Here is a 24,578-nt window from a genome sequence, read left to right as displayed (position 1 = left end):
CTGTTCTAGGTGATCAAAAGTGTTTCTAACTTATTTATTTAATAAATTCATCACAAATTCTGTAGTAGGTTACATGCAGTCTAAAAAGGGAATATTAGACAGTAAGGCAGGGCAACCCTTGCGGCCAAGAACCAGAAGAGCCACTGCCAGTCTGAGCAGACAATACTGGGTATACATAAGAGCAGCCTTCCTGGATTAGCTAAGGTCTATCTAACCCAGCATCCTGCTTCCCATGATGGACATCAGGATGCCTTCAAGCCCTGCTTGCGGGTTTCCCAGATGCTTTTCAGTATCATACTATTCTGAACTTAGATGTTCCGTATAGCCATATTAATAAATCACCATCAATAGCACAGGCCTACAAAATTGAGGGTCAGAAAAGTTTTTCCCAAACTTTATGGTGGTTTGATATGAATTTGGGGTGTCGATTCCAAAAATGGCATCCATTTTGCCCTATCATGACTAGTTTTGGAGATATAGTATAGCCTCTTTAGTGAATGGTTCAAGCAGCTTCCTCATGAGGAAGCCATGGTGTAGGTTTCTTCATGAGGAAGCTGCTTGAACCATTCACTAAAGAGGCTATATCTCCAAAACTATATGTGATAGGGCAAAACGGATGCCATTTTTGGAATCGACACCCCAAATATACCCAGGAATTAGTGTAACATTTAAGGAAGCAAAATGTGTGTTGGTCTGTGTAGTCATTGTCCTTCATGAAATTGCTCAGTCCCCTTTTGGCGCTATCTAAGCTAGTGGCCACCTCGACATCTCACAGCAAATTCCATACATTAATTTTGCATTGTACGAAAAAGTAATATGGACAGATGATTAGACTCAAAATAGCCCAGCCTCAGTATGTCATAAGCTTAAAGGCTAGAAACTTGAGGATTTATAATTTGAAATAAAAGGAAGCTGAGATTCTCATGACAGCAAATTCTGGATCCCATACCAAATTCTACACTTGCATAATGACATCACACACTGTTCTAATAATACCATCATAGCACCAGTTTTGTTATTATCTTGTGCTTCTTCAAAACCATTGTGCTATTGTCCAAGATGGGAAATTGCCCAAGAGCATCCACTGGGTCAAGCAGAGTGCCCCATTTGAAAATCCCATGTTCTGTCCAGTGTACCACATACACTCTCTGTCAGTCAGCAGTTGACAGGGAACAACTCATGACACACAGCATAGGAAGGTGGACCTGTCCTGGTCTTCTGACTGCCACAGCAAGTCACTTTATATGCTCCTGTTGAACCACTCCTCTACCATCATGTCACTTTGCTGCTGTTCAAGCACACCTGGTTGATTGCAAACTTCATTAAAATGATTGGCATCTACTCCCAAGCAGGTATGTTTCATTTCATGTAATTTCAATCTGAATCACACACAGAAAATAGAATATATCAAAATTTCTTCCTCTAAACTCCAGTAGCTGTACATGAATACAACAGAGAATCAGTGGTGGCATGTATTGTTCCTAACCAGGTTAATGTGCTTTTTAGGTTTGAAAAACAATCACAAAACAGACTTTCTGTCCAAATAGATATCCTACTGATCAGACAATGCAAGACCTTCAGCATGCATCTACCCCTAAGACTTTTAACACTGACAAGCTGTTCTTTATCCCTCTATCAGGGAGTTATAGATTTGCAAATAGGTCACTGAACAGGTCAGAGTGGGTTATAAAGAAACTCAGAAACATGGATGCTACCTATAGGCTAATGGGTTCTGAGCTGTCTGTGACAGATCAGGAGAGATATCTTGGGGTGCTTGTGGACAGCTCAATGAAAATGTCAACCCAATGTACGGCGGCAGTGAAGAAGGCTAATTCCATGCTTGGGATCATTAGAAAAGGTATTGAGAACAAGACGGCTAATATTAAAATGCCATTGTACAAATCGATAGTAAGGCCACACCTGGAGTATTGTATCCAGTTCTGGTCACCACATCTCAAAAATGATATAGTGGAAATGGAAAAGGTGCAGAAGAGAGTAACCAAAATGATTACTGGAGCACGATGGAGAAAAGATGGCTGCCGTCTAGCAGAATCTCAGCTGCTGGAGCTCCTATCAATTTTAGCCTTAGTGGCAACGTGGGAGGTTTTTTCTTCTCCCAAGTTATTTTAACTAGCTGAAGATCCTGCTGACAACATTGATACTGGTTATTTTGCCGCTTTGGAGTGCCTACTTCTGTGGATTGATTTGGATTGAAAACATGGGCAGGAGAAAGAAAAGGCAGCGAGCTGGCAGCGGTTCCCCTCCGAAGGTCTCTAAACAACTCAGACTGGACCAAATAACAACTTGGAACAAGACCGTAAGTGTTACTCCCAACCCTGCTTCATCTAATAACTCGAGCTGTTCTAGAGGCTGAAATTGATTTGGAGGGGGAAGAACATAACAGCATACCATGTTTGGGAAACACTAAGAATGGGTCCTGCCCTGAAGCGATCTCAGTAAATGTTTATGCTCATGAGAGTGCACTGGGAGATAAGGACCTAACTCACAGAGACCAAGAGGAACAGGTGGACTTTGAACCAGGCAATATTTCCATCTTAACTCTTTTGGGAGATCACTCCCTTGTTGTGGCTAGAACAGTTTTGGCAATCTTTCGGGAACTTTATATCCTCCCAAATTGCTCCTGCAGCTTCTTTTGTAGTTTATCAATCAGCCCCAAGATCCAAGGGCAGTTCTCCAGCAACAACACAAGCTTATAGCCACACACAGATAATGTCCAAGGACGCCTCTGTCTCTGGGAAAGAATCTAGGATCAAACCTGTCTCTTTGCTTAAAGCTGCTGACTCTCACTCACGCTGTTTCCAAGCAAACCAAATTCTCCTTGGAGGTTGGCAGAGTGCCAGTAAATTATGGAAAATGGAGGGACAGGTTCTGTGTAAAAATATCCTTAAGTAAACTTTTATGTATGGATCTTAATCAGATTGACATGATAAGTGCCCAATGGCTAAGTAGTCCTGCATCTAGAGTCAGACTTCTTCTGTCCTTTGACACCTCTACAATTCCCCTGACTCTGTTTTGAATGAGGTTTCTCAGCACATTCAAAATAACAGCGAAGAGAGTCTTCTCTGATTTCTCTGACTCTAATCAAGAGCTGCTGCCCTCCTCCACACATAGCTCCAAGCCTCTGACCACTGTATCATCCTCCATCCCTGCACAAAGTGATTCTTGGCTGCCTGCCCAGACAGCTGATAAGACTGCAGCAACATCCCCCTCTAATGAGCAAACAAACTCTCTGAGTCCAAATATAATAAAGAACACGATTGAAAGGGACTCTGCTACCTTGCAAAGCCTAACCCTCTGCCTAGAAACTGCCTTAACTGAACTGAATCACAATTCCAACCTACGATATCCAGGGACTGACAAAGACATATGTGGAAAGCTTTCCCAACCCGCTCTGAGTCCCATCTGATGTATACGTTTGCCACACGGCAGGAACAAATGAGGGAGACTGAACCTAAGTCGGTAAGCTGTCCTTTGGATGTTGATGAAACAGCTGATGCCATTGTGGGCACAATGCCTGGAAATCCTAGGAAAGACCTTTCATCACAGCTCAATGCTACTGAGCTTGATAGTATGGAAATTGCTGAAGAATCCAATAACTCAAGGATTTTGGCAGATGGGTCTGTTCCTCCAGACTCTCTTTTATCCATAGAGCTGACTGCTAAAAGAGTTTCAACCACCTCTGCAGGTCTGAACCAACGACCCCCCGCAACACTAAATGACCAACTGGTCAGGATGGACCATATGGGTTCACCTTCAATAAGGTGCCCTAAGAGGGTCATTAACTCAACTACAGAGCCACAGGATGAGATGCCCAACATAGATATGGAATGCGCCAGGAAACATCCTTCAAAGAACTCTGCGCTCAGCTCTGAGGAGATTGCAAGTACTGGTGATGTTCCCCAGCGTCCACCTAACGACCCTCCACAAACTATTATGTCTCCTCGGAAAACTGGCTCTCTCGGCAGCAACACAAGCTCCCAGTCAATAGATCTATCACTGTACCTGGACATTGATGAGGACACATTGACCAGGGAGGCCCTGGAGGCTTTTAGATTTCTTCCCTGACGGGAACAACTAAGGATGGTCAAGAAATTGGAGATGGTATGGCAAGAACTAACGGACATTATATTGATCCCTTGTGGCTCTGCATCATCTAAGAGCTTACCTCCTTCACGGGACCATACAACTTCTGTTCCAGATGCAGCCCCGCCTCAGAGGCGATCCATCCAGGCAGAGATTCATCAGGAGCCTCTAGCTGGAGGTAGTTTGTCCTCCCCTCTAGGTCTATCATCTGTCAACATGGCTCAGATCTCTGAGCCTATGGAACTGCCTTTGAATAATCTGGATTCACCATATACAGAGACCATTGTCAGTGGCCCTTGCCAATCAATGGTAGTGCTGAGGAAAGCAGTGGCAGAGACATGTAATTCTCTTCCACCAACTAAAAAACAGACAGTATTTGCTAATCTAGAGGAAGCTACAGCACAACTACCACAGCTCTCATCAGAGGATATTCAATCTAGCCAATTGGTGCAGATACCTTCTACACCTGATTGCACTCATCCTCTCCCAGTAACCAAAACAACCCCAGAAGGGGCAAAGCTGCTGAAAACCTGGGTGCCAAGTCAAGACTGTCTGAGGACACTACCCCTGAAAAAGGGACACAACATTCTCTTATAAAAAATCAGAGGGATCCAGATACTCAAATTATCTCAACTTCAACTTCATTAGATTGACTTCCAACTACCCGCTCCCAGAGCATTCCACGGGGCCAGCTGAAAATCCTTTCTTGGAATATCGCTGGTTGGTTTGCAAAGACTCATGGAAAAGAGCTAGATACTGTTTTAAGAGACCGAGACATTATTTTACTGCAGGAAACTTGGGCAATTAGACCTATTGAGTTTGATGGGTTTCTTTCTATATCTTTACCCGCACGGAAGAATGCAGTAAAAGGCCGCCCAGTTGGAGGCCTTGCCATATTAGTGAAACCTGCTTTCAAACATGAATTGCTATTCATGGCTGACAATTTTTGCAAAATACAAGTGATCAAGGTGAAGCTAATGCCCCAAAGCATAATGATAATTAATATAAGCTGCTCAAAACAATACAGGGAACTCTTAAACATCACATCCAAGATCTGAATGAACAAAATATTCCTATTAAATGCTTTGTTCCTGACATAGTTGAATGTGCTGACAACAAAATCACACAACAATCATCAATGGAAATCACATTTATTAACCCATGGAGGTCTGGGTTTGGTGTCATATGCAAAATTGAAGTGGAAAAACACACTACAGGCTGATCCAACTTCGATGTAACGTCCATACAGCAAGTCAAAATGAGGCTCAGTAGTGTGTGTGGCCTCCACGTGCCTGTATGACCTCCCTATAACGCCTGGGCATGCTCCTGATGAGGTGGCGGATAGTCTCCTGAGGGATCGCCTCCCAGACCTGGACTAAAGCATCCGCCAACTCCTGGACAGTCTGTGGTGCAACGTGGTGCTGGTGGATGGAGTGAGACATGATGTCCCAGAAGTGCTCAATTGGATTCAGGTCTGGGGAACAGGTGGGCCAGTCCATAGCATCAATGCCTTCATCTTGCAGGAACTGCTGACACACTCCAGCCACATGAGGTCTAGCATTGTCTTGCATTAGGAGGAACCCAGGGCCAACTGCGCCAGCATATGGTCTCACAAGGGGTCTGAGGATCTCATCTCGGTACTTAATGGCAGTCAGGCTACCTCTGGCAAGCACATGGAGGGCTGTGTGGCCCCCCAAAGAAATGCCACCCCACACCATTACTGACCCACTGCCAAACCGGTCATGCTGGAGGATGTTGCAGGCAGCAGAACGTTCTCCCTGCTGTCTCCAGACTCTGTCACGTCTGTCACGTGCTCAATGTGAACCTGCTTTCATCTGTGAAGAGTACAGGGCGCCAGTGGCGAGGTTGCCAATCTTGGTGTTCTCTGGCAAATGCCAAACGTCCTGGACGGTGTCGGGCTGTCAGCACAACCCCCACCTGTGGACGTCGGGCCCTCATACCACCCTCATGGAGTCTGTTTCTGACCGTTTGAGCAGACACATGCACATTTGTGGCCTGCTGGAGGTCATTTTGCAGGGCTCTGGCAGTGCTCCTCCTGTTCCTCCTGGCACGAAGGCGGAGGTAGTGGTCCTGATGCTGGGTTGTTGCCCTCCTACAGCCTCCACCACGTCTCCTGGTGTACTGGCCTGTCTCCTGGTAGCGCCTCCATGCTCTGGACACCACACTGACAAACACAGCAAACCTTCTTGCCACAGCTCGCATTGATGTGCCATCCTGGATGAGCTGCACTACCTGAGCCACTTGTGTGGGTTGCAGACTCTGCCTCATGCTACCACTGGAGTGACAGCACCGCCAGCATTCAAAGGTCACCCAAACATCAGCCAGAAAGCATAGGGACTGCGAAGTGGTCTGTGGTCACCACCTGCAGAACCACTCCTTTATTGGGGGTGTCTTGTTACTTGCCTATGATTTCCACCTGTTGTCTACTCCATTTGTGCAACAGCATGTGAACTTGATTGCCAATCGGTGTGGCTTCCTAGGTGGACAGTTTGATTTCACAGAAGTGTGATTGACTTGGAGTGACATTGTGTTGTTTGAGTGTTCCCTTTATTGTTTTGATGCCTCCTTTAAAAGATAAATCTGCAACTGAAAAGCAATGGGCATATCTTAGTGGTATAATTAATTACCTGACTGGTAAATTTCCCTCTTATAAGATTCTAATCGCAGGAGATTTCAATTCCAGGGTGGGGCACAATTCTGACATCTTTCATCAACTTTGGGACTTACCTACTGACACGATATTGCCAGAGACCTGTCTATTCGAAAGGCAATCGAAAAATAGAACAATTAATGCTGCGGGGCTGCTTCTAGCCAAATTTTGTATCACTTATGGCCTTACTTGACTAAATGGCTTAGACGCATTGGGGGATAATGGAGAATTCACTTACATTTCATCTAGAGGTGTAAGTGCTATTGATTATATCTGGTTCCTCCTCAACTCCTTCCCCAGATAGCAAACTTTTGTGTTGGATACCCTCAGTCTAGTGACCATCTTCCTCTGTTGTGTGATTTAGACTATCTCCCAAATCATTATCTTAACACTAACATCCAGGAGGAAGAAGGTTACCCAAATGTAACAAAAAGAATTAAATGGGACCCAGGCTCTAAGAACTCATTTTGTGACTGGATACAAGCAAAGGAAATTCCTCAATTGTCCACTCTGGATCAACCAGGGATTGTCCACTTTTTCAAGAACTTAATATCTACTCTCCTGAAAGTATTAGGTAAGATCCCCTCATCCCAAAGAGTTGAGATTGGGCAAGATGACTCTAAGATTGATCTGACCTGCTTATCTCTGAAAACTGCCGTTCGCAGAACTTACAAAAAATTTAGGGACACTAACAGTAAAACACTTTTATGTCAATATTTTGAGCTGACTGCCCACCTGAAGGAAGCTGTCAGAGTTTCGATCCATTGTATAGCAGAAGCAAGATGGTCACTGCTAATTAACACTGTTAGATCAAAAAATGCTAAGAGTTTTTGGCAAATTATATCAGTTTGTTTTCACAAAGTGTCAATTGGTACTACTGCAATCCCTGCCAAACTGTGGGAATCGCACTTTAAATCAATTTCTTTTGATGAATCCAAATTGTCCTCTGCTGTTCAGGCATCCATCCCGCCAGACCTCCCAGACTGGCCTGCTGTCTCCGTGGATGAGATCATTTCAATTATTAACCAGCTAAAACAGGGTAAAGCAGCTGGCCCAGATGCAATTCCCTCAGACATCTATAAAGCAGCGCCAGACTGGTGGGCACCAATTATTGCGGAACTATTCACGAAAATCAATAAATTTGGAGTAATTCCAGAATCCTGAACCAGATCAATCTTGGTCCCTGTTTTCAAAAAAGGAAATAAGAACCTTCCCTCTAGCTACAGGCCAATAAGCCTTTTGGATGTTGCAGGGAAAATGTACGCCTCCCACTTATTGAAAAAACTTTCTTCCTGGATATTTGATTATAACATCATAGGTCCAGAGCAAGCAGGTTTCAGACCAAACAAGTCCACAGTCCACCACTGTGTGATACTGTCCCATTTAATTTTTAAACAGGTGACGCAAAAGAAATCTCGACTCTATGTGGCATTCCTGGATTTAAAGGCTGCCTTTGACTCTATTGATAGGGACAGATTCTGGGAAAAACTTGAAAAGATGGGACTTGACAAAAGATTATTAGAACTAATTCGTGTCCTACACCTAAACACCTCCTGTCAAGTGAAATTATTCCCACAAGGTGACCTTTCAGCTCCAATCCCGATTAACAAGGGGGTCAAGCAGGGTTGTGCTGGCATCCACTTTGTTCATCCTTTTCATCAATGATTTGGCTCCCATCTTATCAAAACTTGACTTGCATTGCCCCAAACTAGGATCGGTGGACGTCCCTTTACTTTTATATGCTGACGACATGGCTCTGATCTCACGTACAAAAATAGGCTTACGGAGACTGGTCAAACCCTGCATTGAATATCTTACAACAAACTCTTTACAGCTAAACTATAAAAAGTCTAAAATTGTGGTATTTGGGAACTCATGGAAACCACAATCTTGGCTTTTCAGTGGAAAATTAATACAGCAGGTCAAGGAATTCCAGTACCTTGGTCTTCGATTTCATTACAAGCATTCCTGGTCCTCTCATCGATCAATTGCAATTAATTCATCCAAACCAGTGGTTCAAGCCATAACTCGCTTTTTCTTTTCCTGGGGCAACCGGTTTGTACCAGCTGCTTTGCAAGCTTTTAATGCTAAAGTCATTCCACAAATTTTATATGGCATCCCAGTATGGATGCCGGCATTAAATAACACAACTGAAAGGGTTCAATCCAAATTTCTTTACAAAATTCTCGGCTTACCGCATTGCATTCCCTTCGCAGCACTCTGCCTGGAATCAGGTCAACACAGGCTAGAGTTACATGCATGGTCTAGTTTTTTTAAAATACTGGGCCAAAGTCTTTTTTAGGGCTGATCACGACTTGTTGCTAAGGAGGCTGTTGACTGATTCAATATTATCCCCTTGCCTAGTTCTATTTTATAAAAAAAAACCAACAAATGGGCCTTGAGGTCGATCTACAAGGAGCTCCCTCTCCTGAGGTTATCACCAGACTTGTGAAAACCAGACTATATGATATAGAAAGGCAAGAGATTCTAAGTGCAGCACAGAAAAAATGTTCCCCTCTGAATTTTCATCTTAAAATTATAAGTGGTCAACAACCAAAATATCTGTCCCTCCTAGTGCACCCCCTGGAGAGAAGGACCTTTACCTTGGCACGTTGTAACGTGACCCCCTCTAATGACTTACATGGCAGATTTAGAAATGCCTCCTGGGAAGATCGTTTATGTAGCTGCAATTTAGGTGAAGTACACACATCCACACACGTTATGTTGCACTGTCCCAGATGGCAAGCACTAAGACAGCAATTTCTCTCTCCCTTGCTCCATGCTAAAACAGGGCATTCTGAGAAAGCTATAATTCAATTCCTTCTAGCAGGTGATGTAGAGCATACAACCCTCTCAGTCGCACAGTTCCTAAATTTGAGTAATTTGAATCGAGCCAAGCTTTCTGTAGCAAGTAATCACTGAGTACATTACATCTTTGGCAATATCTGCAGAGTAACTGATTGTTGTTGTTTTTTAAATATTACATGTTTGTATGTAAAATGTATTGTACGTTTGTATCTGTGTGCACATGTAGGTGTGCACATATACATATATCTGTGTATTACTTAGGTTTATATTCTCTCTACAGTTTCCGTACAGAGTCTTCACCTACCAAATGTTTATGCCTAATAAAGGTTGACTTGACTTGATTACTGGGCTGGGGCACCACCCTTATGAGGAAAGGCTACAGCGTTTGGGGCTTTTCAGCCTAGAAAAGAGGCGCCTGATTGGGGGGGGGGGGACATGATTGAGACAAACAAAATTATGCAGGGGATAGAGTGGATAGAGAGTGGATTTCCCTCTCAGATAACACCAGAGCCGGGGACATCCACTAAAGTTGAGAGTTGGGACAGTTAGGACAGACAAAAGAAAATATTTCATTTCCCAGCATGCAGTTGGTGGACTTGCCACAAGAAGTAGTGATGGCATATTGCCTAGATGCCTTTAAGAGGGTATTAGACAAATTTCTGGAGGGTTCATCACAGGTTACAAGTCACGGTAGGTATGTGCAAGCTCCTGGTTTTGAAGATAAGCTGCCTCTGATTACCAGATGCAAGAGGACACTAGGACACAGGTTGTGTCTGTTGTCTTGTGTGCTCCTTGAAGCATTTGGTGGGCCACTGTGAGCTACAGGAAGCTGGACTAGATGGGCCTTTGGCCTGATCCAGCAGGGCTCTTCTTAAGTTCCCTTTTTTTTTTTTTTTACAATATAACTGCTAATTTTATGGAAAAACAAACAGTTACTAACAAGGCTAGACAGATGGGGAAATTTAAAGCTTTTTTGATACTTTTTAATTTTATTAAAAACAAACAAAGCACACACACATACACTAAAACGATTAAAAAACATTATAAGTTGTATGGCAAGTGTGGAGATCTCAAAAAACATTTCTTATTCTACTACAAAATCATACAAAACATTATCAGTCTACACCTATTATAAAATACATTTTCCACACAAACAGAAAAATAAAAATAACATAAAAGTTAACTCTTATGTTCTTATGTTCTTAAGAGGTTTTGAGTAAAATATACATTGTTTCTGGCTTTAAAAAAATTATACTGAATTACACCTCCATAGTCTTCAATTCAAACACAGACAGCAAGCTGCTTGGTCATGTCAGAATCCTATGAACTTCAACTGGTATCTTACAGCATGTCTGTGTGGCAGCTTAGGGGTTCTCCTGGATCCACAACTGCTCCCGATTCCCAGGTGGCGGCTGTGTCTAGGGGAGCCTTTGCTCAGCTTTGGCTGATTTGACAGCTGTGATCATAACTGAGTCTTTCAGACCTGGCCACGGTGACCCATGCCCTAGTGACATCTAGATTGTTCTAATACGCTATATGTGGGGCTGCCTTTGGAGACTGTCCAGAAACTGCAATTAGTGCAGAATGTGGCCACCCGTGTGGTTGCTGGGGCTTGTCGGTTCAACTCAGTCAGGCCACTATTCCGGCGGACTGTTGGTTCATTTCTCAGCACAATGCAAAATGCTCATTTTGACTTTTGAAGCCCTATATCAGCATTTCTCAAACTTTGAGGGAACCTTACTCACTCAGTAAGTGCAGGGGAGGGGCTAGGGCAGCAATGCAATCCCCAGGATTGTGTCACTAAGGGGGGCGAGGGGGGTGCTTTGCACTTACTTGTAAGTAGGTAGGGCTGCTGAACACTGCAGGAGGTGCGGGGAGCCCTGTGTGGCTGCAATGCTCTCTGAGGCTTGAAATGTTCAGTAAAAGTGGTCGCAAATTACCTCCTGCAATACAGAAGTGCTTTGCGGCTGCTTTCACTGAAGATTCCAAGCCTCGGAGAGTGCTGCTGACTGCTGCACAAGGCTCCCTGCACCTCCTGCAGCCTCCAGCAGCCCTACCTGCTTACAAATAAGTGCAAAGTACACCCCCTCGCTCCCCTTAGAGACGTGATTCTCGGGATTGCGTCACTGCCTTTCGCCTCCCCCCATCCCTTAAAGCAGTGGTATTCAGACGGGCGTCACGACGCCCCAGCCTGAGGGCCCTGGCCTCTGCCCCCTTAAGGGGCAGGGGAGAAGACAGCAACGTGACCCCCAGGATCGCATTGCTAACGGGGTTATAGGGACTGGGATGTACTTACCAGTCACTGCAGCAGCATCCTGGGGTACAGGGAGCCCTGTGCAACTGTCTGCAGGGCTCCCCAGTGTGCAGAAAGTGGAACGATCGCTCAAACCTGCATAGTTTGGGACCAGGGTATTTGAGGAACCGCCCTCATCCACATATTCCTATTCATTTTCTCAGGTCATCAGAAGGGGCCCTTCTAATGGTTTTGCCATTGACAGTGGTGAGGGGATGGCGGCAAGAAATAGGGCTTTCTCAGTGGTGGCACCTCACTGTGGAATTTCCTCCCCCTGGAATTAAGAACAGCTTCCTCCTTGGAGCAACAACAAAAGCAGTTAGGCTCACATGGCAGAGAACAGGTTGCTGGAATGATGGAAATGTTTGATGAGCATTTAGAAACTGTGGACACTCAAGAAACACACACTTCAAATGAAGGAAAACAAGGCAAGGTACACACACTGGCAGGGTCTCCCCTCTCAGGAGCTACCACAACAGAATGAAGATATACTGTGGAAAGGTACTCCAGGGCAACAGCTCCAGAGGATTCCACATATACACCTTTTGAATTGGCATTAAAGCTACCAAATATTTCCTTAAAATTTCAAAGATTGTGTCTGCATGACACAAACTCAACATTAAGTAACACACTGGCATCAGCGGAGCCAGACAAAACTTCAAAGTTCAATAGTCTCAAAACAAGTACTGTCAGTTCTTGTTATGTGCCAGGTTTAGATTTCCAGCTGATAATAAATGTGCCAGGTTTAGGTTTCTGGCTGATAACAAATTAGCAGATCCTGAATCATTGAGCCTATGGGGAAAATTGGGTTAGATTTAGGTGACCCTCTTTACCACACATTCTATGAACTTTATGAACCTGAACCAGAATCTTAACTTGGTCTATGGGGCTGGGTCAGGGGTTCCCAAACTCTGGCCTGGGGGCCACTTGCAGCCCTTGGGAATTCCCAACCTGGCTTGCAGAGAGCCCCTGGTCTCCAATGAGCCCATGGCCCTCCGGAGACTTGCTGTAGCCCATGCTGGCCCAACACAACTGCTGTCAGCATGAGGGTAACTGTTTGACCTCTTGTGTGAGCTGTGGGCTAAGAGCTCCCTCCACTGCTTGCTGTTTCATGTGTGTGATGCAGCAGCGGCAGTAAATGAAAGACTTGCTTTGTGCAAGGCCTTTTATAGGCCTTGAGCTATTGCAAGACCTTCATTCATTCATATAAGTTCCATCCCTAATATATTCATTTATGTAAATTTATTCAAATTTGAATGTAAATTAATTTTTTCCCGTCCCCCAACAGTGTCAGAGAGATTATGTGGCCCTCCTGCCAAAATGTTTAGACATCCCTGGCTAGGTGATAGCGAGGGCTCATCAACTTCTCCAGCATCTGATGCTTCAATGCTGGCAACCCCTCAATTTGTTGAAGGTTGGGGGGGGTGGACCCTGAGGTGACTGAGTAGTCATGTTTTTCTGAGCTCCTGGAAAGCTCTTGGAAAGCACGCTATTTCTTCCCAAAATTGCGAGTCTGATGAGATCCGAGGATCAGTGGTCAGGAGAGGCCTTGATCCTACAGATGGTGTACGGTTTCAGAGAAGAAGGGTCCAGCCAGGGACTGTTTTTTCTCCAAGGGAACCCAACCATCGATGTCGGTGATGGTGAGGATTCAATGTTGAAATTAAGCCGAAGGCTCCAAGCAGGGAAAGAAGTTGAAAGAAGTGAGTGTTGTTCCGTTGTGTGTGTCTGGCATTAACTGATTAATTGACTACCTGATTAAGTGTCCTCTCCAGTGTGTGAAGCCTGGGTAAAGTAGATATGGAGGATAGACTGTTACCCATGCAGCATATCCCCTCTCTCCACGTCACTGAAATGGTCCAATGGAAAGGCAGAAGCCAACACGGTTGGTTCCAGCAGCGTTGCAGGAGTTGCCAGAATGTGACTGTGTTAGCCATGAACTGCCTCAGGGACTCCGGCTCTGGATTTTGCCTCGAGGTTGACTCCTGAAGCCTTTTCCATAACTGGATGTAGCCACAAGGCAGTGGAGGTTTGAGATCAGAGTTTTCCTTCTCTCAGATGAGCTGCCTTCCCAGGCTAAGGAGTCCCATCTACCCGGTGGCTGTTTATTCGCCTCTTACGACAAGTACAGCCAAACTGAGGGCTTATTCTTATCCTCAGCCCCCGGGGGAAGATGTACCAAAAGAAAGACAGTAATGTGTTAATTTTGTATGGTAGAAATTAAAACTTATTAGATGTCAATGAGAAGCTATATAAGCTTTATTGTATTGGCAACCTTCAGTCTCGAAAGACTATGGTATCGCGCTCTGAAAGGTGGTTCTGGCACAGCGTCTAGTGTGGCTGAAAAGGCCAATCCGGGAGTGACAATCCCTTCCACACCGGGAGCAAGTGCAGTCTGTCCCTGGTCTGTCTCCCTGGCTATGGGCCTTCCTTCTTTGCCTCTTAGCCTCAGACTGTTGGCAAAGTGTCTCTTCAAACTGGGAAAGGCCATGCTGCACAGCCTGCCTCCAAGTGGGCCGCTCAGAGGCCAGGGTTTCCCACTTGTTGAGGTCCATCCCTAAGGCCTTCAGATCCCTCTTGCAGATGTCCTTGTATCGCAGCTGTGGTCTACCTGTAGGGCGCTTTCCTTGCACGAGTTCTCCATAGAGGAGATCCTTTGGGATCCGCCCATCATCCATTCTCATGACATGACCAAGCCAACGCAGGCGTCTCTGTTTCAGCAGTGAATACATGCTAGGGATTCCAGCACGTTCCAGGACTGTGTTGTTTGGAACTTTGTCCTGCCAGGTGATGCCGAGGATGCGTCGGAGGCAGCGCATGTGGAAAGCGCTCAGTTTCCTCTCCTGTTGTGAGCGAAGAGTCCACGAATCGCTGCAGTACAGAAGTGTACTCAGGACGCAAGCTCTGTAGACCTGGATCTTGGTATGTTCCGTCAGCTTCTTGTTGGACCAGACTCTCTTTGTGAGTCTGGAAAACGTGGTAGGTGCTTTACCGATGCGCTTGTTTAGCTCGGTATCGAGAGAAAGAGTGTCGGAGATCGTTGAGCCAAGGTACACAAAGTCATGGACAACCTCCAGTTCATGCTCAGAGATTGTAATGCAGGGAGGTGAGTCCACATCCTGAACCATGACCTGTGTTTTCTTCAGGCTGATTGTCAGTCCAAAATCTTGGCAGGCCTTGCTAAAACGATCCATGAGCTGCTGGAGATCTTTGGCAGAGTGGGTAGTGACAGCTGCATCGTCGGCAAAGAGGAAGTCACGCAGACGTTTCAGCTGGACTTTGGATTTTGCTCTCAGTCTGGAGAGGTTGAAGAGCTTTCCGTCTGATCTGGTCGGGAGATAGATGCCTTCTGTTGCAGTTCCAAAGGCCTGCTTCAGCAGGACAGCGATGAAAATCCCAAACAAGGTTGGTGCAAGAACACAGCCCTGCTTCACTCCGCTTTGGATGTCAAAAGGGTCTGATATGGAGCCATCGAAGACAACAGTGCCCTTCATGTCCTTGTGGAAAGATCTGATGATGCTGAGGAGCCTGGGTGGACATCCAATCTTGGGGAGAATCCTGAAGAGGCCGTCTCTGCTGACCAGGTCGAAAGCCTTTGTGAGATCTATGAAGGCTATAAAGAGTGGCTGTCGTTGTTCCCTGCATTTCTCCTGCAGTTGTCTAAGGGAGAATACCATATCAGTGGTGGACCTGTTGGCTCGGAATCCACACTGCGATTCTGGATAGACGCTCTCTGCAAGTACCTGGAGCCTCTTTAGTACAACTCGGGCAAACAGCTTTCCTACAACGCTAAGGAGAGAGATGCCGCGGTAGTTGTTGCAGTCACCCCTGTCACCTTTGTTCTTGTACAGCGTGATGATGTTTGCATCCCTCATGTCTTGAGGTACTCCACCTTCTCTCCAGCAGAGACAGAGGATTTCATGCAGCTCAGTGACAATGATCTCTTTGCAGCATTTTAGGACTTCAGCAGGGATGCTGTCTTTTCCAGGTGCCTTGCCAAAGGCAAGGGAGTCCAGGGCCACGTGAAGTTCTTCTAGGGTTGGTTCACTGTCAAGCTCTTCCAGCACAGGCAGGCACTCAATGTTGTTCAGTGCTTCTTCGGTGACTACATTTTCTCTGGAATATAGCTCAGAGTAGTGCTGCACCCAGCGTTCCATCTGCTGCGCCCGATCCTGGATGACCTCGCCTGTGGCAGACTTCAGAGGGGCAATTTTCCTCTGTGTTGGACCTAGGGCCTGCTTGATACCATCATACATCCCCTTGATGTTGCCCGTGTCAGCTGCTATCTGTATCTCGGAACAGAGCTGGAGCCAGTAGTCGTTAGCACATCTCCTGGCAGTCTGTTGGACTTTGCTGTGAGCAGTTCGGAGGACCTGCAGGTTGCGCTCACTGGGACAGGCCTTGTATGCTGCTTAAGCTCTCCTCTTTTCCTCAATGACTGGTGTCAACTCCTCAGAGTGGGCTTCAAACCAGTCTGCCGCCTTGTTGGTCTTCTTGCCGAATATGGACAAGGCCGTGTTGTAAACGGTATTCTTGAAATGTTCCCATCTGTTGGATGCGTTTGCGTCGGCCGGGCCTGGAAGAGATTCCTCAAGCGCTTGTGCAAATTCCTCCACTTTTCTCTGATCCCGGGTCTTGCTGGTATCAATGCGAGGTCTTCCTTCCTTTTTCGTGTGATACAGTCGCTTTGTTTGCAGTTTCACTCTGCTGCACACCAGGGAGTGGTCAGTGTCGCAGGCAGCACCATGATAACTGCGTGTGATCTTGATGCTGGGAAGGCTGGAGCGTCTGGTGAGGATCAGGTCGAGCTGGTGCCAGTGCTTTGATCTTGGATGTCTCCAAGAGACTCTATATAGCTTTATAGGTGATATAGCTATATAAGCTATATATATATATATATATATATATATATATATATATATATATATATATATATATATATATATATATATAAGCTTTATAGGTGATATGTAATATGTATAAAAATTTTAGTTAGCTTGATATTAATAGATGTTAGAATTTTAGAGGATAATTTTAATGAATTAGAATTAATTTTAGGTGATATTGTTTTGGATATTTACGTATATGTTTATGTATTTAGTCATGAGGATATATTAATTTTGGATGTTATAGGAAGAGAAATGATATATGCAATAATTAGGATATTAAAAGTTGTTAGAATTTAGTATGTTAGATATTGGATTATGATATTAATTGCTGTGAGGATTTTATATGCTAGATACTGGAAAGACACCAAGATTCCAATGAAAGATGAATTAATAGAGAAAATAATGAATGTGGCAGAAATGGACAGATTTTTAGAGAGCTTGGATCAACAGTGAAACCTATATAGTTTGAGCAATGAAAATTATTTTATGGGTTGAAAATAAAGTTGTAGAAGTATAAGAAAGGGTATTTAGATGAATTATATATATGATATATATGATATGATAGATAAATGATAAATGATATTAAGAGGCTAAAGTAGAAGAGGAACTGGATTAGGAAATATGTTATGATTTATTAGTTATAGTGATGTATGATATCTTGCACCTTCTAATATTGTTTTTATATATTGTATGTATTGTATTATGTGTTATGTTATGTGTGTTTATTATTTTGTTTTTGGAAAATTAAAAAAAATTTTAAAAAAATTTGTTGAAGGTTGCTGGCCCAACAATGAGGCCTCAGAGTGCATTAGTGGGAAGGGGATTGCTTCACTTGTTCTCCTCCTTCACCTGTCTCTTGGCTCCTTCCTTGGGCTTGTTGCAGACCAGAGAAACCCTGAGGTAGTCTTCCAACGACTTCTCATCATCACCCTCTCAACCTTTGATTACCCTCTCATCATTACCAGGGTTGTGAAGGTTTCAGCTGGAATTCCCAAGATGGTGCCCAAGACACAGGGCAAATTCGGAAGCAAACACAAATGTGTCCAATGATTCTCCACAGGCCAAAACCAATGCCTGTTTGATGCAGAAAACTAACCCAATCCAGACAACTTTCTAAAAAAATGAGTATTGTATAATTGGCTGGACATGACTGCCGCAACCCTTACCCCTGGTCAGCCATATACTGTACAGGTGTCTCTTCCTTTCCCCCCTTCATGGCGCTAGCACTGCCTTCTGCTCATAATAATAAGGTCTTTCTTGGTCTTTATTCAAGACTTTATTCAAGGCGGTTTACATAGGCAGGCTTATTAAATCCACGCAGGGATTTTTACAAATTGAAAGAAGGTTCTTTCTTTCAAGAACCACTACATTCAAGGTGTTACACTCCGATCTGGTTTAACATTCTGGCCTCTATCCTCCCACGCTCCGAGCAGATGGAACAGCTCAGCTGCAGCTTGCCAGCTGCTTCAAGGTTGCACAGTGCCGGTGGCCTCGAACTTGCGACCTTGTGGATGTTAATCTTCAGGCAAATGGAGGCTCTACCCTCTAGACCAGACCTCCTGCCTCCTGGCCTCATGACGAGGCCAATGTAACTTCTCCTCCTTCTCCCGCAACCTCTCTTGCCCCTACCTTCCTGTAGCTGTGCTGAGCCCCAACCTGAGTGCACCAGCACAGTATTCAGAGACAAGGAGAACAAAGTTGCAGATAACGAGAGGTAAGTGGCAATTCTGCCCTCATAGATAGCAATTTTTTAAATAAAGAGAACTAACTATATAATTTCAATCAAAGTAGTGGGTATTTTCTCTAACATATGAAAGGTTAGAAAGTGTTAGATATTAGACTTATGTTTTTGATTCCTAGAATTCATTTCACAAAACAAAGGCCTACATAATAGAAAAACAAGTCATCTAACACCAAGGCTGCAATCCTATCCACCACTTACACTGGAAGTAGGCCCCACTGACTATAATGGGACTTACTTCTGAGTAGACATGCCTAGAATTGAGCTGCAAAGTGATGATACTCTACTAGAAAATGAATCCTGAACTAAAGCAAATACACCACCCTTAAGCCATTTCTGCCCATCCCTGCATATACGCAACAGGGATCAAATACACCTGTAGGCTGGGCAAAAATGGATTAACTAGATCCAGATAACAGATTTGTTCTGCCACAAGTTATCACTATTCACCACTGTGTTCTCAATATGCAACACTTACACAAATAAATGTTTCCCTTTGCAGCAGGTTACAGGACTACCTGAGGGCTACACATAATCTGCACATAAATTAGGGAAGATAACTATGTCTGTCAGCAAATTACCACACACAGGTGTGGCTGGCAAAGACACAGATAGGAATGTTCCAGTTTTGGCACACAGATGCAGCCTCATTACAGGCCTCTCATCATTAAAGAAATGATCCCTTTAATCCAGGAACTGCCAAATACAGTATTCTCCTGGGCCACTTTATTCTCCAGATAATAACCAGAGATGAGAAATGTATTTCTACCAAACAAATGTTCTGTAACAAACTTGGTGCCATCTAGCAGTTAAAGCTACATTATCATGAAATAGATGTATGTTATGCTCCACCTGTGCCTGAATACAAGAGAGTCCTTTCGTGGGTTAATACCATACAATTTAGGTTTTCAGTCGGCAACCTTCAGTCCAGAAAGACTATGGTATTGTGCTCTGAATGGTGCTTCTGGAACAGCGTCTAGTGTGGCTGAAAAGGCTAATTCGGGAGTGACAACCCCTTCCACACTGGGAGTAAGTGTAGTCTGCCCCTGGTCTGTCTCCCTGGCTATGGGCCTTCCTTCTTTAAATCCTATCAGAGGTGCAAAATTAAAGGGTTGACCATCTCTTGCTACAGGAAGCACAAAAGGAAACATTCTGAAACACCTTATGCAACATTTGTTAAGGCAACCAAGGGTCAAATATAATTGATTCACAAGTCAAATCTAGAATGAGGGCTGGCTGTTGGACATTGTCCTGTAATCCTTTCAGGGAAGCCCCAGCCCATTTCACCGAACTGGAAAGGGCTGGTAAGGTTCCAAGATTCACCATTCACCTGCGGCTGTTTTTCAAACTGGAACCACTCTCCAAGGTCACAGAACCACCAACTGCTTTGAGAGAAAGATAAGCAGCTAGTGAAGCCTAATCTCTCCACTGCTCCCATTTACTGTTGTAATGCCATTAATTGGTTTTGTGTGAGCAGCTCTGGGAGAACTGTTTGGCTGAAGAGAATGGCAGGAATATTTGAAAAGAGTAAACTTGAAGGAGGTCATCCCAATTCCATACCGATGGGGTATTTTGCTTTTTCTTCATTATTCTTGGTCAACCCAGACTACGGTGCCCATTCTTAAACTGTTAAAATGGACGAGGGGCTTCTATACATTTTGGCAACCAGTCAAATCTATGGTCACCAATCCTGCATCTTTCCCAACTTCAAAAAAAAAACAACACAAGGGCAGAGACTTCCCTCTCCAGTTCAAGAAAAAGGCAAAGGCTCATCCTGCCTGAAACAGGATCACTAGGAGAAGTTTGAAAAAGACTCTCTGTGGTGAGTTTGTGGATCCCCGTCTTTGCCTCAACATCTGTACATGGATAACTGAATGCTTGTTTCCAAAATGCCTCCTCTTGATAAATTAAACCAGCGTTGTTCACTCTATTTAAAAAATAAATAAAAATAAAAATAAGGTGCAGCAATCTGGACCCAATCTGGACCAGCTGGTGCATTTTAAACTTTCTGAATATTTTAAGCACATCACAGTTGCACAGACTCTTCCTAAGTCTCCCTTATTTCACATATCCTATAGGCCTCCAAACAACTGCAGCCCTAGGGCATTGTGTGTGTGTCCCTTGCTTACAGTGCAGGTTTGTGCAACGTCCTAGTCAGGCTGGAACCTACTGACAGGCACCTCTATCTACCTCCAGTTACCAGTCTGCCAGAGAGCATCTTCAGCAATTATCCATCTTTCTACTCCAATACATCTGTGTATGCACTGCTGAAACAGAGACGCCTGCGTTGGCTCGGTCATGTTGTGAGAATGCATGATGGCCGGATCCCAAAGGATCTCCTCTATGGAGAACTCGTGCAAGGAAAGCGCCCTACAGGTAGACCACAGCTGCGATACAAGGACATCTGCAAGAGGGATCTGAAGGCCTTAGGAGTGGACCTCAACAGGTGGGAAACCCTGGCCTCTGAGCGGCCCGCTTGGAGGCAGGCTGTGCAGCATGGCCTTTCCCAGTTTGAAGAGACACTTGGCCAATAGTCTGAGGCTAAGAGGCAAAGAAGGAAGGCCCATAGCCAGGGAGACAGACCAGGGACAGACTGCACTTGCTCCAGGTGTGGAAGGGACTGTCACTCCCGAATCGGCCTTTTCAGCCACACTAGACGCTGTTCCAGAACCACCTTTCAGAGCGCGATACCATAGTCTTTCGAGACTGAAGGTTGCCAACAACAACATCTGTCCATTAGGGTCCAACCACAAATGACACAGATTCCTACTTTGCATGGCCCTTCCCTGTGTGCATTCGTTTAGTGATGACATGCAGTGCAGCATACCTCACCTAGGTCTACAAGAAGCTGCCTTGTACAGAGTCAGACCACTGGTCCCTCTCATTCAGTATTGCCAACACTGTGTGGAAGCATGCACCGCTCCAAGGTTTTATTGGAGACTCTTCCTAATTGAAGATGCCAGGAACAAACCTGAGGCCTTTTGCATGCAAAGCATTTACTCTTCCACTGAGTTATAGCCCCATTCCCACTGTTAACAGCTAATAGTCCAATCTTATGCACGCCCACTAAGAAATAAATCCCACTAAATACAATGGAACTCACAGGTATGTGTGCACAGGATTGCAAGCCTAAAGAATCACTTGAGAACACTGTCCAAACAGTGTTGTGTCATGTCAGCCACCGACTTAGTAAATGCGCTTAGGCAAGCAACTACTAGCTTGGCCTCTCAATCATGATACAAGATTTCCTTACAGGGCTTTTAGGGTGAGCACTGTGTAACGTATAGGTAGATTACCCCTTATCCGGATATCTAAAATCCAGACTCTGCTGAAATCCGGACACTTTTGTCCAAGACTTATTTTCTATAATGTGAACACTGGAAGGTCTTCTGCTATTCCACATACAGAGCAGGTACAGATTGTAAGTTCTATTATCTGTTCAGTACTGTGTACCTGTAGAGACATTGTAGAAACTAAAGCTTCTGTGGCCAAAGTTGTCATCTAATGAGAAATTCATTTTTCAGGTTTCAAGGCCACATTCACCAAGTCTAAACAGAAACCAGATGTTTTATCCTAAACTCGTAGAGAAGTGTTTCTCAAACTGTGGGTCGGGACCCAGGTGGGTCATGAGCCAATTTCAGGTGGGTCCCCATTCATTTCAATATTTTATTTTTAATATATTAGATTTGATGCTACCATGATATGTGAATGCATTTGGGGAAATGTTACAGATCTGTACCTTTAACAAGGCACTATGCATATGCTTTTAACAATGATAGTAAATGGGACTTACTCCTGGGTAAGAGTGGGTAGGATTGCAGCCAAGAATTGTTAAAAATTTTCCTGCTTGATGATATCACCTCTGGGGGATCCTGATAGATTCTCATTCTACAAAGTGGGTCCTGTTGCTAGAAGTTTAAGAACCACTGATCTGGGGAATAAAGAAAAATGCAACTAGGCTTTCCAGGTGTTAGCTTAGTTGTATTTTTCTTAATAATTTCTTAATACCCCCGCTAACTGGGTAAGAGGTACTTTTAAAGTGGGTGCTCTTCTTTTATTTACTAGGGGGACAGTAACTAGCCCTCCTCACCCCAGCACTGTCTTTTCTAGTGGCTGTTTGCTGGTGTTCTTTTGCATCCTTTTAGATTGTGAGCCCTTTTGGGACAGGGAGCCATTAGTTGTTTGTTTGATTTTCTCTGTAAACCGCTTTGTGAATTTTCTGTTGACAAGCGATATATAAATACTGTTATTGTTAATAATAATAATAATAATAATAATAATAATAATAATAATAATAATAATAATGTATTTTTCTCAATAATGCTCTACAGAGTTTAGGGTGAAATGCTGGGTTAAAATCTAGGCTTTGTGAATGCGGCCTTGAAACCTGGAAAATGAATATAGATGTACAGACATTATTCAAAAATGGCAAAGTGGCCAGCAGACACCCATATGGGTAACAGTGACAAGAGCAAGAGGAAGCATTTCTCATTCTATTTTCGCAATTATTCCAAAATCCAGACAAATCCAATTCAGACACCTTTCTCTCCTTATTTCAGATAAGGAATACTCAACCTGTATACGTGAAGCACTCTGAACATTTGACAGACGTCAACAGAAAATAATGCTGCGCTCTCATTACCACTGTCCAAGCCTTCCAGTTCCTGAAACGGGCCTAGAAGGCACCCCAGTCCCTCCACCGACCCCAGGCACCCATCTGCCACATGCTCCCAAATTCCAAAGCAGGGGTGGGCAAACTTTCAACTGTAGGGATCCTGGACCTTTAACAATGGTATAGAAGAGGGAATTTCAGCAGGTCCACCTGCTGAAATTCCCTCTTCTACACAAATGTGAAAGGTCCAGGATCTCTATAGTTTGCCCACCCCTGCTTCAGAGCAAAAACGGCAGCAGGGAAGGCCCCACCATCCCAGCCAGAGGCCGCCACTATCTGCTTGATCCCAATGCGGCAACTGCTAGTTGCGTTCTTTTCCCAGCGGTTGTACTCAAGCTCCATGCAATCCTATGCACGCTTCCCTGGCGGTTAATCCCATTGAACTCAATGGAACATTTCTGAGTAGATGTGCTTAGGCTTCAGGGATGTGCGGTGGGCGGGGAGGCAGGTGAGGCAGAGCCTCCCCACTGGTGTGCTTCGAAAAGCGGCACCGTGGCCGTGTGAGGTGTCCAAGCACCCACAAGCCGTGGCTTGTGGGTGCTTGGACACCTCACACGGCCACGGTACCGCTTTTCGAAGCACACCAGTGGGGAGGCTCTGCCTCACCTGCCTCCCCGCCCACCTGCTAGGCTTGGGCTGTGGTGGGCCCAGTCCCCGCTGACCCGGCCTTCCCCCCGCTTACCCTTCTTCTCGGTCAAGAGGGTCACCATCGGGATAGTGGGCCGGTCGCTGAAGACCTCCGCCTGGTTGACCAGAGCGTCCCGCACGACCTCGAAGTCGTTGAGCACGATCACGGGCCGGCTGCCCACGAAGAGGCAGAAGATGCGGCCGTAGACGCGGACCATGCTGGTGAGCAGCAGGTGCGGCGCGTCGACGGCGCGCGCGGGGATGCCGGAGTCGCTCAGCGCGCCCCGGCGCCCCGGCGTCATCCCCAGCGTCATCGCCATCACCCGCTTGCGCCCCAGCCCCTGGGGGAAGAGCGCGTAGGCGAAGTTGCCCACCAGCGGCCAGGGCTTGGGTCCCGGCGGCAGCCCCTGCAAGGAGCGGCGGCCCAGCAGCCAGTACAGCGCCAGCAGCAGCCCCGCCGCCCCCAGCAGCGCGGAGCTCACGGGGTCCGGCAGCCAGGCTGCAGCCAGCGGGGACCGCTCCTCCTGCGGCAGCGGCGGCTCCATCCTCGCCCACCTGCCTCGACTCTGCTCACCCCCCCTCCGCCTCCCGCGCCAGCTACACCTTGGCAACTCCTCTTCCTCTGGTTGGCCTGCTCGGGGCGGAGCAATCACTGAGCTGACCGCCGGGCTTGGGGGAGGGGGACACTCCTCCTGGGATGTGACGTCGCTGGCGCAAGGGACATCTTTGCTTTCGCACTTTTTCCCCTCCCCAGTTTCTCAGCATCTGGCCGC

The 24,578-nt window shown here is 45.4% G+C and overlaps 1 protein-coding gene across 1 annotated transcript in view; it reads right to left on the bottom strand.

The window, feature by feature from the left end:
- The window catches only part of CYP2U1 (cytochrome P450 family 2 subfamily U member 1), a 38,883-nt gene extending 14,672 nt beyond the window's left edge, over positions 1 to 24,211 (bottom strand). Inside the window, exon 1 of the mRNA XM_066632207.1 lies at positions 23,861 to 24,211. Within this exon, the coding sequence (XP_066488304.1) occupies positions 23,861 to 24,125 (265 nt within the window). The 5' untranslated portion in view covers positions 24,126 to 24,211. The remainder of the gene's footprint in view (positions 1 to 23,860) is intronic.
- Positions 24,212 to 24,578: the final 367 nt, after the last annotated feature.

The sequence above is a fragment of the Tiliqua scincoides genome, chromosome 6 (genome assembly GCF_035046505.1).
Source record: "Tiliqua scincoides isolate rTilSci1 chromosome 6, rTilSci1.hap2, whole genome shotgun sequence".
Lineage (NCBI taxonomy): Eukaryota > Metazoa > Chordata > Lepidosauria > Squamata > Scincidae > Tiliqua > Tiliqua scincoides.
Note: the sequence above shows the minus strand (reverse complement) of the source record. Positions and strands in the feature narration are given on the sequence as shown.